The following is a 16,153-nucleotide window of genomic DNA, read 5'->3' as shown; positions in this document are numbered from 1 at the left end:
GAAAGATGGGACTTGCGGCAGAAAAGCCGATCAGCTTATCATTGATCAGTTTCATGTTTGAAGTAATAACAGGAGAGGAAGGGAGAGAGAATGAGCAAGTAGATGCAACCTCGCAGCAAAGACAGAATAACTCCAGCTTTGTGTCTATTTTTTTAATTCTAGCTGAAGTACGGGACAAATCGCTTCCTTTTCACCTCAATATGGAACTCTGATGGCCAGTCCAGCTGTGGCTCAATATCTCAGTTGTTAAGCTTAACGTGGAAATACTATGCAAACATTCAGGGATGAACTTACACACTTGCTTTACTTCTGTGGGATAGTTTTCGCCAAGATGAAATTAGGAAGCATGTGGCGAGGCTCCAAATGCTCCAACAGCCTGCTGACAGGTCTGGCAGACAACAGCTCTATCACGTGACAAATACTGCTCTGATGCGCGGAGCTGGGTTATGCTAAGTAGCGCGTTTTGTGAGGTGATTTTGTGATACTTCAGATCGGATAACATTTTTTTTTTCTTTTTTCTCTCTCCGATATCCGATCCAGTAATTTAGGTCAGTATCGGATCGATACCGGATCGGTCCATCTCTAGTAGCAACAGCTGGTTTGAAGGCTCTAGAGAACTGTCTTTGTAAACTGACATTTCTTTGTAATAGCAAGGAATTAAATTTCACTTTAACTGAACTTTTCCGGTAAGGAGCTGAATTAAGGGTCAAAAAGCCAGACATTTTCCATAACGGCCTGTAAATTAGGTTTAGTATCTCTGATACTAAGAATATGGTTTAATTTAACAAGCAGCCAAAAAGCAGATTAAAAGCAGAGAAGGAAAACAGTGTTGGCTTAAGGGGGGTGTCTAATTACAAAATATTCTAAAAGAATTCACGAGGAAGATAATGTTTCCATTGTTAGTCTAATTAATTTCAAGTAAAACTTTTGATAAGCTTTAATATGCTGCAAAGATATTCGCATATCCCAAAATTTGTCTTGCAGCCAATAAAAAAAATATAAGAATGCGCTCCAAGGAGAAGAAATGGATCCACTCCCCTTTCTGATTGGTCCTCTTCACTCACGTGGCAAGCCACTGCCTCTTTGACGATGAAGATCGCGCCTGCAGGATCATAAGTGCGATTTCCTGTGAAGTTTTCAAACTAAAATCATGTTTTTATACACCACGTTTTGTAGGAGCAGCTTCAGTAATCTATGAATTTTAAAATAAGAACGAATATATAAATATATAAAAACAAATGTGGAGTAATATTTAAAAGTGATAATGTTTTAAAAAATCCACAAAAACGAAGCAAAACTTGGTATAGAAATAAAATGTGTAAGAAATAAATGTTTTAAAAGCCCTCCAGCTCCTGAGTGTGAGACATTTTTTTTTAAACATACACAATTTTGTATTTAAAATTCTTTACCAACATACTGCGCATCAGGCTGGATTATTACCATCAATGTAGACTTTAACATAATTAAAATGTATTTAAAAAATTAAATACTGTATAGGCATGGAATGCTTCACATTACAATTTATTTTAAGACAAAATGAGATGTGTTTCTTTCATTGAAACAGGTGTATGCCTAAATAAATTTGATAAATCTATTCAGTTATTTAGTAAATATTTTCTTTCTGATTTTACATTTTTCTACACAAAAAAGCTGAAAACATAAGATTTGAAAGTTTACTGATTAAATGTATCTTAACAGTGATGACCCCAGCATGTATTTCTGAGAATCGCATTTAAGCGGTCAGTTAATTAATAGATTGATCAGAACACGATTATGCCATTGTACATTTTATATTTTACATTTTTGTGTTTTGGATCACTGACTGAATCAAAAAATTACATAAAAAATATTTCAGAAGTTCTTATTAACTATCAGCAGGGGATAATTAGCTGACATAAAAGCTATATAAAGTTTGTATATTCATGTGTGCATGGGTTCATTTAAACACTGGACACAGGAAAATGTCAGCATCATGCACATTTCCTGGATTCAGTGACGTTTTCTGCTCCAGTGTGTGGATATCAGCATCAGTTTGCTGTGGAAACGCCCTCTTTAAATAGGCATCGGTTCATATTCATCTTGAATTTATTCAGTTAAATTCTATTCCTTTGGACCTCCAAAATATATCACACTTTATGCCTGTGTTGTGGAGCTAAACAATGAAGCCAACAAGAAAAAAAAACGGTCTGCTACTGTTATTTTTTGCATCCTTTGCAAAATACATCTTGTTTCTTTTGTATATGGGGTGAAATCTGGACATATATATCTACACACATACACAAATAAAAAGTACAAATCAGATTCTCCAGTTGTGGGACAGTTTGGAAGATATGAAATTAATCCGTGTGATTTTTTTAAAAGGGGGGCAAAATAAAAGTTTTCAAAGCTATTGCACTGCCCTTACTTTAAGTACAATTCAACTTCGAGCGCTTTTTATTGTTAATGGTTGCTTAGGTGGGGATTTCTGGCTTCTGAAGTGTCAGAAAAGGTGAATGCATCACTGCTTCACACACTAATCCGCTAAATGGTCCAGATTGGTTCTTTTATTTTGAAGGACGCTTAAGTGAAACCGGTCGTGCTGCGTGTTTTTGTTAGCAGCGCTGCAAGGTTAGACCGTTAGTGCTGTTGTGATGGAGGAAGAATGAAAGTTTGCTCACGCTGCTCTTGTTTTGGTTTGCATCGTGTTTCACTTTGGCTAGCCGATTAGCTTACTGAAGCCCAGCCATGTCTGCCATGTGGCGGCGGCTGCAGGTGAAGGTGGGGCCGGCTCGTGGATTACTCACCTCCACACAGGTTACACGTCGATCCACATGGCTGAACGGACATCTGTCTCTGTGTCAAAGCTTTAGCACAGGCACATCTCTACGAAATGACTTCTTCAAAGGTGGGAGTAACCAGGACGACTGTTGTGCAACTCAGCAAGCCAGCTTACATTTAAAAATACTAAAATTATCCAATGGTTTGTGTTTCTATAAATATGTGCAACTTTTAGGATCCTGCTAAACAGTTTTAATAAGCTACTAGAAGCCTGTCTGCAATTCGGTTGCATACAGTGTTTCAAATAACAACTTTTATAGTTCTTTGCACTAAACTACTAAACGATTTGGCCGAAAATTCAAAAGGAACAACCATGCATGTTAATTTGCGTTAAAGTGTTTGTAATGTATAAACTGTTTTATATGCCGTATTTGAGAGTGATAGCTAAAGTACCAGGAAGCATTTTAATTTCTTAGCTGAAGGTAAACATTTGCAAGTAACCTTGAGAGAGTGTAAAGTTTGGGGTTTTGTGGCTCAGATCTGGAGACCCATATGGAAGCTATGCGGAAGAAGGCGATGGACGCGCTTCCTGGGAGCAGCTGGACTCCTCTGGAAATCAACCCCAACCTTCCTCCAGAGAGGGCGGATATCGTGATCGTGGGAGGTGGGGTGGTGGGCTGGTCCATCGCCTACTGGCTGAAACAGAAGGAGATGGTGCGCGGAGGGGTGCGGGTCCTGGTTGTGGAAAAGGACCCAACGGTGAGGGACTGAGAGATAATGAGTGTAGACTAGCAGTGTCACTTTATTCCTTTCAAAAAATTGCATGATTTAAATCTATTCAAAGTGTCAGGAGAAAGGATCATACTGTGCTCATGAGTCATGTCCTCACTGCTGTTCAAACTAATCCTCTGCCTTTTCCTCCTCATATTCATAAACTGCTCCCCCTGACTGTTCGCAGTACTCCCAGGCCTCCACAGTGCTATCTGCTGGGGGGATCCGACAGCAGTTCTCCCTGCCGGAGAACATCCACCTCTCCCTGGCCTCTGCCGACTTCATGAGGAACATCAATGTAGGTCACTGGAAATGAACAATGAGGCTTTTAATCATTAAATGTGACAGAACATGTACTTTGTTAATATGTGAACACTTTATAGCCATGTCAGATGAGATCAAAGAGGACCTATTATACTTTTTTCTGTCATACAGTGCTGTGAAAAAATTCCCCCCCCCCTTCCTGATTTTTCCTGTATGTCTCAGATCATCAAACAAATTTTGATATTAAATACAAAATGCAGTTAAATGTTTTATTTAAAGAGTGCAAACTGTCACACCTCTGAATCCCGTCAGGAGCATCTCGGCGTGTTGAACGAAGACCCCATAGACCTGCAGTTTAACCACTCGGGATACCTCTTCCTGGCCAGTGAGGCGGTGGCTCACATCATGGAGGAGAACTACAGCACCCAAAGGTATCAGGCTCAAGAAACCAGTGCTCATACCACAGTAAAAACCCACAGTGTGTAACGTGAAGGGCCGTGAACGGTCATTTGCCATTATTAATTTTCAGAGTTGTAGTTAATTTTAAAAATGTCCTGATATATTTACATTTTGGAAAGAAACTGAACTCATAAAACAGTCATAGGGTTTATAAATTATACATTTTTCCATTTTCTGTCCTAGAGGATTTCTGTAAGGTGCTAGAATTAATCAATAAAAACACTAAGGACATTTTTCATCTTATTCTGTGATTAGTTACATATTAGTTGCTAAGTTTGTGAGTTTTTGGGATATCAGGAAGCTAAAATTTAACTCACATTTCAGGTACGCTGGAGCCAAAGTGTCTCTTCTGTCTCCGACACAACTGAAGGAGAAGTTTCCGTGGGTAAACACAGAGGGTGTGGTTCTTGCTTCATACGGTGAGTGCAAATAAAATGTGAACTGAAGGTCTGTAATGATTATCAGCAGCCACACCAGACAAGGTCAAGACATGTTAGCTTCTCATCACTGATCATGATTGACTGCAGCTGTTATTTTATTTTTTCTGGCATAAAAAGAATTTGTTTGGTAGCACTGACGATACTCAGAACAATTGGAAAGCCTATTTTTAAACAACAAGTCTAAGATCATTTCATAAGTAAGTCCAAGTTATTCAGATGTGTCACCACTTTACCAAGATCTGGAAAAACCAAACAGGCTCGAACGTGCCACGAACCAGAAACTGTTAGAACACAAACGCCACTGTCCATAGTAGAGGAAGTTTTACGCCACCGTGGACTGAAAGGGTGCTGACCAAGAAAGAAGCTCCTGCTCGAAACCGGACACCTTCAAGCTCAACTGAAATTTGAAATTCACCTTCTAGAGAAAAGTTTTATGGTCAGATAAAACAAAGGTTAGGCTATCTGGCCACATCTATGAAGGAGTAAAGGCGACGTATTCAAACCAAAGAACAATGTACCAGCTGTGAAGCACGGTGGTGGTAGCATCACTTGGGGCTGTTTTGCTGCCAGTGGTGCTGTTTTATTACACCAACCGGATGGAATAATGAAGAATTACCTCCAAATTTTTCAACTTGAACTCAAATCAACAGTTTGATGGTTGAAACTTGGACACTGTTGGATGTTCAAACAGGAAAATGATTCCAAACATACTTCACATCTGGTTTTGGGATGGATAAAGCAGGTGAACGTTAAGCTTCTGGAAATACCTTTCCAAAGATCAACCTCAACCTTATTGAACATTTGTGGACTGTGCTTAAAAGGCACATCTTTACTAGGAAACACACCAGAAACACTCCAGCCAGAAGCTTGTGATGGTTAAAGTACAACTTGCTAATGGATATTTAAACAGATATTAGTGGAGGTGCATGCATATATTTGAGCATGAATGCAGAGGTTTTGACCTGATGAAATCCAAAATAAATAAAAATCTGTGCACCCAATTCTTGTTTTTTTTAAATTTCTTAAAGGAGTGTGCTGTACATTCATCACACACTGGAAAAATAACTGTTCAAAGAAATCATTAAAAGCCCCAAATTACCATGACATTCATGCCCATGAAGAACATGTGTAAACATCTGACCACAACTGTATATTTGGCTCTGAATTTTGTTCTTATCTGTTTGTATTTAACTGAGCTGGATATCTACAGTGTGACTTTCTCTGCTGCTGTTTCGTGTTCTGCAGACTAAAGCTAAAGTGCTTTAGCTCGTGGCACCTGTAAATCCCATTAGAGTTCTTATTAACGCCTAAAGTTTTGACTTCCTCTTCTTGGACAGAATTTCCACTAATGTTGAAAACAGTCTGCAGCTCTGTCCTGGGGCAACCAGTGTAACAAATACACACCAAATATATAAGTGAAAAATAGGCGCAAAAGCATTTGTTAATCTGTGTTTGCACACCCAATTACGTCACTGGATTCCCATCCAGGCAAAAATCCCCAACACCATCATTTGGGTCACGATTTTTAAGAAATCTGCAACACTTAAGCAGAAGATTAACTGTGATATATGAGCCTATGACACACTCTCGTTTTAAGACCTTAGAAAAACTAATCTGAGTAATGCAAAGCTGCAGCCAACAGTAATTTAACTTATCAGGGCGTCTGACAGTTCTTTCCATCTGCTAATATTAGATGATAGTGGTGTGGAGTCGCCTAATTATTCTCTGACAGCCCAGTTTTAGATCCTGATTTGTCTTCTTTTGTCACAGTCGGTAAGAAACGGAAACTATTCACATCTCAGGAGCTCCAGCAGTTCTCTCAATTATTACTATTAGTTATGGCATATTATAGTACTAATAGTATTGTAATATTCGATAAGTATTATTCCCTGAAGTCTGGCATCACTTACTGATAATCAGAAAACCAGAAATGTTATATTTCAAGTGGCTAATGGTCTTTATGAAATGAATTATTTAAAAGAGAAAATGTGCCCGTTTTAGTACTTTTATCCAGTTGTTCATGATTTCCTTGTAATATTCAGTAATCGTGCGCACCATTGTGAATGTCTGTCTGATCTTCTGTCATGCAGGGCTGGAGAATGAGGGCTGGTTTGACCCATGGACTCTGCTGAACGCCTTTAAGAGGAAGGCCATCTCCATGGGAGCCATTCAGTGCTGTGGGGAAGTCACAGGTTCGTTTCATGCTGGTTTCTGCCTCTATTTTAAAACCAAACACACACACACACACACACACACACACACACACACACACACACACACACACACACACACACACACACACACACACACACACACACGTAGGAAAATATTTAGTATACACATCCAGAAATGCATACACTATTATATATTGTACATATATTTATTAGTTTCAGGTTGGCCCCCCCCCCCCCCCCCCCCCCCCCCCCCCCCCCCCCCCCCCCCCCCCCCCCCCCCCCCCCCCTTTCTTGTATTGCTCTTTGTGTTGTGTGTTGCACATCTCTGTTGCTTGTGGGGCTCGCACACAAGAATTTCACTCGCATGTGCTGTGCCAGTGTGCCTGCACATGTGATGTGACAATAAAAGTGATTTGATTTGATTTGATATTCTTGGAAATCAGGGTCATTGTGCACTCAGTTATTATAAATTTGGAAAATATAAGCAATAGCTATAATTATAATTAATAAGAATCTTCACTTTTACAGAGCTTAAATTAAACAGGGTGGAAGCACTGCCTGTGGAGCAGCTGTAAGAGTGTATTTTAGGTGTTTCTAATTTTAAAAAAAAATTAATCAGTAGTAATAATATTGTTGCCATAGGCATGTAGCTGGGGACACAACCAGTCATTTTCATTTATACTAGCAGTGTTGGGAAGGTTACTTTTAAAATGTATTCCACAATACAGAATACATGCCCCAAAATGTATTCTGTAACGTATTCCGTTACGTTACTCAATGAGAGTAACGTATTCTGAATACTTTGGATTACTTAATATATTATCATGCTTTTACAACTACGTGAATGTACTATTGCTGTGATTTATTACTATTACTGAAGGTCCGCGGCTCCGAACCGTAGTAAAGGGACCTCTGACTAATACGCAGGGTTCTGTGTCGGGCTCATAGCCAAAAAATAACTTTACTTTGTTGCGTGGGTCAACTCTGCTCTACAGAGAGAGGCGTTGAAAGGCTGCTCCAACTGAACTTATTGTTTCGGAGGAAAACACAACACAGTGTACAATTGAGTCTTAATAGCTTACTTACAACTGGGCTTGTCAGGCTGCAGTGGATATTAAGTGTGCCTATGTCAAGAGGCACACTTATTACTATTCGTCGGATTTATTATTCTCATTCTTATTATTTTCCTTTTTCCGCCTAAAATTTCGCTGTGTAACTCATGACTTTTGGTGTTCATTAATTCTATAGTTTTTTAAATATGAATATTTTAATGCAAGTTTTTGCCCATTGAAATGAATGGGAATCTTTTTCCTAAAGCTCAGTGGGTAGTTTTTAGTGCCTAAACAGAACCAGGGGGGTGACAAAGGGGGAACAAAGTGATCCCACTGGGAAGTGAAACGCTGTCTCCTTGCTTTTAAATCTGGAGCGTATTCCCCCCCTCAAAAAAATAAATAAATAAGAAAAACAAAACAAAAAACCCCTCCAGCTGCTTAGCACAGGCTTTGTAGGTCTCTAAACCAGGACGTTTATCCCTTGGTGACTGATGTTGCCACAGCTGGAGCCTCAGGGCACCAAAGGACGCCTTGTGTGTTACACAGAGATTGAGGTTGCGTTTTACAAAACTGTTATGTTACACAGGCATCTGTATAAAAAGAATTCACTCGTATCGCATATTCACACAGAGCAGACCAATAAAATCAGAGAAGGTTTTCTCTGTCTTAAGAAGAGAGGAAGTCTCTGACTCTGCTGACCTGATTTCCTCAGGCAGTTTTCTTCATGGCTTTAGAGAAATATTAATCTTACATCATTCGTTGGATGAGAGGACTGATAGAACAAGTGGAGGGACAAGATTAGGATGTAGAAATTTAAACTTTGCTTTAAAACTGTAGTTACTCACCATTTTTTGTAGTTTTAAAACATAAATAAAGTAATATGTTTATGATAGATAAGCTATGAGGCGGTAAATAAGCAATTAAAATCATCTCTATGTGCATCGTTAAAGTCATATACACATTAATGAATGATCCAACAATGTATTCTCTTTTATTCTATATAATTTAACTTTAAATGTATTTTAACGCTGTCAGCGTTAATCTCGTTAAAATGACGTTAACGCCATAAGCGCATTAATGTGGCAAATTTCCGTTAGTGAGTTAGTGCAGATCGCCCCATGCGTGGGGCTGCACGGCGCCAACGAATTAACGACATAACTGCCACTAATTTTAATGCAAAAACTTTGGTTTTGTTTGACTTTAACTTACTTTTATTGCCACGAAAACAGTTGAATTAAACTCAAATTATTTCCAGTCTCTTGAGCAGTGATGCACATGAACATTGAAATCCTGCCAAAATTTTCAACACTACAGTTACTAAGACTTGGATACTTGGATACTTTTCCCATTGGCTCCACATGCCACCCTTCTTTTAATTGATCGATTGATTGAAAAAAATGATTTTTATTGTGAAAATCTGGTGTTATTTGGCAGCCCTGAAATAATTTAGCTGATTTTTAAAAAAAAAGAAAAACATATCTCAGAAAACAACAACTAGTTGTTTGGCAACACCGGGCTTCCGTACATGAGTATTTCAGTTCCTACATTCGCCTAAATAGCGAAAGGTTGGATCCCAATAGGAGACAAAAGTTCCCCGTGTTTTGTCTCAGGAAGGGCGTGAAAATCTGCCAAATCAAATATCTGCTGTGGTGACCTGTTGTGAATAAGGGAGCAGCTGAAAGTAACTTCTTCTTCTTCTTTTTCTTTGTGTTGAAAATTGGTTTTAATGTGTTTCTCACACAGAATTTAAATATACGACAAGCGTGATAATGACGACTGATGGAGAAAAGCTGGATCTGAGGAGAATAAAGTCAGTCAAAGTAAGTGGGACTGCAAGTGCTGAATGTCTGTGAGATTAGCGAAGCGTATAAAGCTGTTTATTTATTATTCTGTGTGATCGCTAACATGTTAGAGAAGTCTCTGACTTGTACCTCCCTCGGTTTGGTTCACTTATGTTAATGTTTACTAAGCTTTAGAGGGGAATTCTCAGTTGCTGTGACACTTGTGCAGTGCAGTGTCTTCAACTGCTCAAGTAAAACTTTATTGTATCATTAAATATACTAAAATTATTGCGTACAAAAGCTCTGCTGATTCTCAATGAATGTGTGAAGTCTGAATAACAACAGATGGATGGCATGTTCTTCAAATCCCTTCAGACCATATATCAACTGCAATTTCTTCCCAGGTGACCTCGTCCTGTTTAATGTGTCCCACACCGCCTGATTACTGGCACTAAGTACCTCATAAATTTGTCTTGTGGTGCTTTTAATACCTTTTTTTTTTTAAGAGCACTAAATCCAGGAGGGATTGTGGAGTGCAGGCAGGAAGGAGTCAGAAAAGGAAGCCATAAAACTTGTGAGCTGCATTACGTCGTTAGAAATGTGTCTTAGGACGACTAAACTGTCTGACATCTGTCCAGATGAGGCAATATTACCATCAGCATAGAGATCCTTCACTGCACAATATATTACCAAAGGATTATTATAATCTGTAGACTAATCAGTCATTAACCAACGTTTCCTGCATGTTCACTGAAGAAACCTGGAAACATATTTCCCAGAGGTCATCAAGTAGCTCTCTGCAGTTTTCTGTTACCTCGGGTGAAGGTCTTGCTCTTCCCTTAAACAATACTGCTTTGCAACAATCAGCCATTTTAAAAACGCTTCACAGCTATTGCTATTGGTGTCCTCTTGAGCAGCTGAAACAGTGCTGTCCTTTCTGGGATATTATTTTAAATAATTAGTACGGTTGTATGTTGTTTATGGAATTTTGATCTCAATTTGACAAATATTGTGTGCTAAAAAAGGATTTCTTTAACCGGCCAACCTTCACATTAGAATTATTTTGATCTGTGAAATATGCTGAGCTACTCTGCTAAGAGTCCAAGAATGAAAATATGGAATTCAAGCTCCAGCTGACTGATTGGCACGAAATACTTCTGTTAAAACTGTGCACTGAATCAGAAAAAGCACAAACGTGCATGATGGGTAGAGGAGGTAAAAGTACATAATTCTGTACTTGTCTCTCCCTGTGAAATACGGCAGCTGGACCTTTAGCTAGCAACTTGAAGCAACATGTTAGATCTTTATGCGCGCTTGTTTTGTGTGTGGCTAGCGAGATGCTGAAGTACAGCGACTTATGGACACCTGCAGTCATGCCGGTGTTGTGCCAAAAAAATAAATAAATAAAAACACCGGCCCATTTTAACCTCTTTAACTATGCCACACAGTTTTCCCCCCCTCTTTCATCTCTTTTTATGCCACATCTCCTGGTGATTAATACACGAGCAGGGCTGCCTTTCATGTGTTCCTGCTCAGACTCAAATCGGTTTGATGTTTGAAGGCTCACAGTGCCGTGAAAAAATAACTCCTCTCAAGTACGTCAAACCAAAATTAATGGGCCTGTTTTGAAAATGTAAAAGTAAAAAGTTTGTACTTCTTTTTTTTTTCCCACCTCTGATGATGGGATGTCTGCTTGTGTCGAGCAGGTGCAGATGCCAAACAGCCTGGAGTACCAGCCAGTGGAGTGCGCTATTGTGGTGAATGCAGCAGGAGCCTTTTCTGGTAAACTGACCGAGATGCTGGGAATTGGCTTTGGCCCCAAGCAGTCCATCGCTGGAATCCCACTGCCTGTTGAGCCACGGAAAAGGTAGGCTATTGACTCGAGGGGCTGCTAGAGTTTTCTTTGAAAGGCAGCGCCTCATACAGCGAACCGCATCAATACCAGACAGCTTTTTTCAGACTCTGCACCCCGAAAATTGAAAAACCAACTTCATGCCACTGCCTGTCAGTGTCTACCATCTGCAGTCTTTTCATTTTACTCTTGCTCTGCATCATTTAGACTACAGATAAAAATGAATCTAAGTAGGATACAAGCGAGTCAGTCACATAACTTTAGTCGGCATGAACTGGACTGTTTGAGTATGTTTGAGTATGTATGCCATCAGACTCAAGCATTCTGTGTAAATGGTGGCTTTAGATTTAGGTAGAGTCATTGCACCCCTACTGCCAGTCCCAAACTTGGATAAATGGGTGTGTTTAATACGAAAGGACATTCACCATTAAATCAAAAAATGAGATTTCCATACCAAATCAGTCTGAGCTCGGCTTGACAAAGACCACCTCCATTGGCTTTGGCTAACAGAGTGCTGATGGAAACTGTGCTACTGTTAGCTGAGAACAAAGGATGCTCGGGATAGGGTGAGATGTAGGGAGATGATTTGCTGTGTTGAATCTTAAAGGGAGCAGTCGAAAGAAAAAAAAAATGTAAAGAGGGAAAGTTCGGATACTTTATAATACAGCCTGCACCCCTGATACTGCTGTACAATTATAATGTAAGGAGACGTTAGGTTTCTCTATAATTGTAAATATACAACACAGTGCAGACCGTATTATAAAAAAGCCTACCTACCTCATTTATACATTGCAATCTAAAAAAAAAAAGGAGGTTAGGCTAGTCTATAATATAACGTGTATCCTTAATAATATTGTGTAATTACAACTTAAGAAGGAAAGGTTAGTATAGTCTATAATATAGCCCAGCCCACACCCTTAAAAATTCGATGTCATTAAAACAAGAGACGGATTTTTTTGATACTTTTTTCTTCTATTTCTTCTAAAACTCCCAAATGTTGCTTCCTTGCTTTCCTGCACCCACATTTTAAGTAATCATTGGGGCATGGTATTTTTAGGTATTGAAGGTTACCTGGCATGAATTCAGAAAAGCCACATGTTAAATTAAACTTTCACCTTAAGCTGTGGGCTGTGTTTTGAAAAGCTACCCATTTTTCTGCCTTATTTAAACCTCCACTAAATCTTTCCTCGTGCCGCCTTGAACGGCTGTCAAACCATCACATAAACATTTTATAAGACAGAGTTTTGAGCTCTCTGGATAATTCTTTGTAGACACGCAGTCCACGCAGAACAGAGTAAATGTCTGATCACGTTCATGCCAGAGAAACCTCACTTACATCTTGGCATGAAATGAAATATCAGCTGATATAATGTCATACTGGATGTACGACTCTGAGCTGTTTACTTCGTCACTGTTTTTCAGGTATGTGTATGTGGTCCGCTGTCCTGATGGTCCCGGTCTAGACACTCCTTTCTTAATCGATTACTCAGGAGTTTACGTCAGGAGAGAGGGGTTAGGTGGGAACTACATCACCGGGGCCTCGCCAGAGGAGGTTGGTTTTTATCTCTGAGTTGTTTCTCCAAAAGTTGATTCTGTTCATCTGGACGTAGCGTTTTGTGGGAGAAACATTTCGTCACTCATCCAAGTGACTTCTTCAGTCTCAGCTGACTGCAGGTTTTCCCAATCTTATAAACTAATGACTGAAACCAGCCCACTGAAGGAACAATGGGCTGGGAGGTCAGTTACTTAATCGTAATTATGCAAATTCTCATGACCATTGATCAACAACCACTGACCAAAACCCACTGATCAATGGCCATGAGTACCATTCACAGAGAGTTGGGGAATGGCTGCAATCACAGCGTTGTAAGATGGCGACAGATGTACCCTTAGGCCCCCTCCTCGATTCAGAGATGGTCTTTCCCTTTTCACGTAAATGGCCTCCTTGACTCCGCGCTCACACCAGCGTTCCTCCCTGGAGGAACTCAAACGCTACATCCAGATGAACAGAATCAACTTTTGGAGATTTACTTTCCTGGATGATTGAGAATGCATCAAGACGTCTGAGCTGTTTCCTTATGTTAACATTCAACAGCTGAGCAAATCATGTCGTTGTTTGCACTGGTTGTGTGTCCTCAGGCGGCAGAGCCAGACGCCAGTAATCTAGAGGTGGACCACAGTTTCTTTGAGGAGAATGTCTGGCCTCATTTGGCCTTTCGAGTTCCTGCTTTCGAGAAACTTAAGGTACAGTTGGGAAAGTGTGGTCACCCACGTCATGATTACTTCCAGCATTACAGCATTATTATCAGCCAGAACTGGTTTTATTTTGAAGCTTGCAGATTAATTTTATTGTATCCATATTTTAAGTGAATTAAATTTAAAAACTTGGTACAGAAATGGGCTTTTCCAAAACAAAAACAATGATTATGATCTCTCTTTATCACTTAGAATAACATCATTTGTCCTCACATTCTTCCCCTCAGGTGACCAGTGCCTGGGCAGGTTTCTATGACTACAACACCTTTGACCAGAACGCCATCATCGGTACGCACCCCTTGATCAACAACATGTACTTCGCCACGGGCTTCAGCGGCCATGGCCTGCAGCACTCGCCTGCAGTGGGTCGCGCTGTGGCGGAGCTGATTCTGGACGGAAACTATAAAACACTGGACCTGAGCGGCTTCAGTTTCAACCGGATTCTGACGCAGGAACCAAAGCTGGAGAGGAACATCGTGTAGCTGAGCCGAACCCTGATATCATATCTTTTACATCCTGCCAAAGCCAAATTATTATAACCTAAGTCTTATTTTTGTAGCTGCAAACATAACTTTAATGACACAAATTGATTTATAAGATCTGGGTGGTATAATTTCTACAATCCAGATAAGCAAAAGCAAAACCTCAGTGATTTAAGAAAAGGCCCGAATACGGCACATTTCCAACCTTCAGGAGCTGCGGGAATAATGTCTCCTGACCATTTGGGACTGCAAAGAGGTCAGAGTGGACAGATGTCTCAGGTTATTATTAGACATCCTGCCAGGTAGTGACAAAATAATGAAAGGACCTTTTAAAAGATTCGTCTTTAAAGATTTTAACACAGTTCTCACAACAGCAGGTTCAGAGAACATTTATTTGGTTCTTTAAATAAGATTTTTCATAGTGTGATCTCTCTGATGTGTCACTGAAAGACATAAATGAGTCTCGTATCTTAAAGGTATTTATATGTTGCTTTTTCTGATGTGTAGCTGACGTGTGATTTAGTTATTAAAATTAAATTATTTGACTGTCACAGCCTCAGATCTTCACTACACAATTATCACAGCCAAATGGTGATGATAGCTGATATTGTTAATCAATTTTACAACTTTCTGTTGTAGTTTATAATCTGATAATAAGGAAAAAATGTATGTATTAGTGATCCCACTTTTTCAATTTTAAAAATTACAACAACAAAAAACAAATAAATTAGGGTATTAATGGATGTTACCAAAAATAATGAGTCAGTATGCCCTAAATTTTACTTTTTCACCCTGGATTTTGATACATTTCTTTATTATATTTAAAGATTTTGAATTTTTTCCAATTCTCAGGCACACAAATTTTCAGAAAACACTATTTAAGATCTTAAAGACATTAAACACAAAAAAGGCAAACAGTAAAACTGTTGCTCAGACTATGTTATAAACCATAATAGTAAAAGTGTCATATTTAATATAACAACCCTGGAAATGACTTCCTACAAGATTTTGTTTCAGAATCAGAGCACCTACTCTGCTTGGGGTCTTTTATTTTGAAACTGACTGGCTCCTCTGTGCATTTCAATTTGGTAAACTATCAAGCGTTGAATTGAGTGGGCACCGTCAGCCGGTCACGTGGCCACGCCCCGCTTATTGCTGTGATGAGACCAAAGGTGTGGTGAACTGAATTATCCTTTAATTTGGACTTTTTCCGTGCATATAGAACATGTTTTAAATCAAGAGTTTAATTCTTTTAAATGATCATTTGATTTCATTTAATAATGAACCTTACTGGCAGCACCAGTATCTTTTATTAGTCTGATTTCAGAGGCAATAATGTTGCTTTCTAAAGAAATCAGCAGGAGGAACCACTGAGAATAAAGTGGAACTAAGAGATGCTTCTTCATTAGAAGACAAAAAATATGCATGGAGGTGAGCCAGCAGCTGACTCACTCCTGATACAGAATAACAGGAATAACTTCTGCTTTCCAGATTTCCAGATTTCCACTGAACTCGGCTGTTTGGTACCGTTACGCAGTCGGAACGTGCAAATTTAGAGTGAAACATCATCAGATGCATATGTGCTGTCCCATGCAACGGTTTAACTGTGGTACTTTTAACAGCTTTGTATACTTTTTGTGTATTTTTCTAATTTGATCAATATACTGTAATTGTGTTGTATTGATCAGTGTAATTACATTTTTATCAGTAAGACAATTTTTCAAGAAAAACGTGGAGTTGTTGCCTGACTTCCTGTTTCCTTCATTTGTTGCCGCTGCTCCTCTTTTAAATCTCCAGAAGGAATAGGCATAAAAAAGGTGCAGTGACTCATTTAAGTTTAGAAAGAAGAAAAGCTAATTTTCCAA

At 39.2% G+C, this 16,153-nt stretch overlaps 1 protein-coding gene across 1 annotated transcript; it reads left to right on the top strand.

Moving 5' to 3' along the window:
- The first annotated feature begins 2,584 nt into the window (after positions 1 to 2,584).
- foxred1 (FAD-dependent oxidoreductase domain containing 1) lies at positions 2,585 to 14,836 on the top strand. Its single transcript, XM_005916042.3, has 11 exons — positions 2,585 to 2,884; positions 3,296 to 3,516; positions 3,716 to 3,826; positions 4,105 to 4,223; positions 4,576 to 4,670; positions 6,782 to 6,883; positions 9,661 to 9,737; positions 11,405 to 11,565; positions 12,973 to 13,102; positions 13,690 to 13,794; positions 14,034 to 14,836. Exons 1-11 carry the CDS (start codon positions 2,725 to 2,727, stop codon positions 14,286 to 14,288), a joined length of 1,536 nt encoding a protein of 511 aa, XP_005916104.1. The 5' UTR covers positions 2,585 to 2,724; the 3' UTR covers positions 14,289 to 14,836.
- The last annotated feature ends 1,317 nt before the right edge of the window (positions 14,837 to 16,153 follow it).

This window comes from Haplochromis burtoni, unplaced genomic scaffold (assembly GCF_018398535.1).
Source record: "Haplochromis burtoni strain Fernald_Lab_line unplaced genomic scaffold, NCSU_Asbu1 Contig_17, whole genome shotgun sequence".
NCBI classification, from domain to species: domain Eukaryota; kingdom Metazoa; phylum Chordata; class Actinopteri; order Cichliformes; family Cichlidae; genus Haplochromis; species Haplochromis burtoni.
Note: the sequence above shows the minus strand (reverse complement) of the source record. Positions and strands in the feature narration are given on the sequence as shown.

Coding starts and splice junctions, on each gene's coding strand:
- foxred1 (XM_005916042.3), top strand. CDS start 2,725: ATGTCTGCCATGTGGCGGCGGCTGCAGGTGAAGGTGGGGCCGGCTCGT. Junction 2,885..3,295: donor ACGAAATGACTTCTTCAAAG/GTGGGAGTAACC, acceptor TTTGTGGCTCAG/ATCTGGAGACCCATATGGAA. Junction 4,671..6,781: donor TGTGGTTCTTGCTTCATACG/GTGAGTGCAAAT, acceptor TCTGTCATGCAG/GGCTGGAGAATGAGGGCTGG.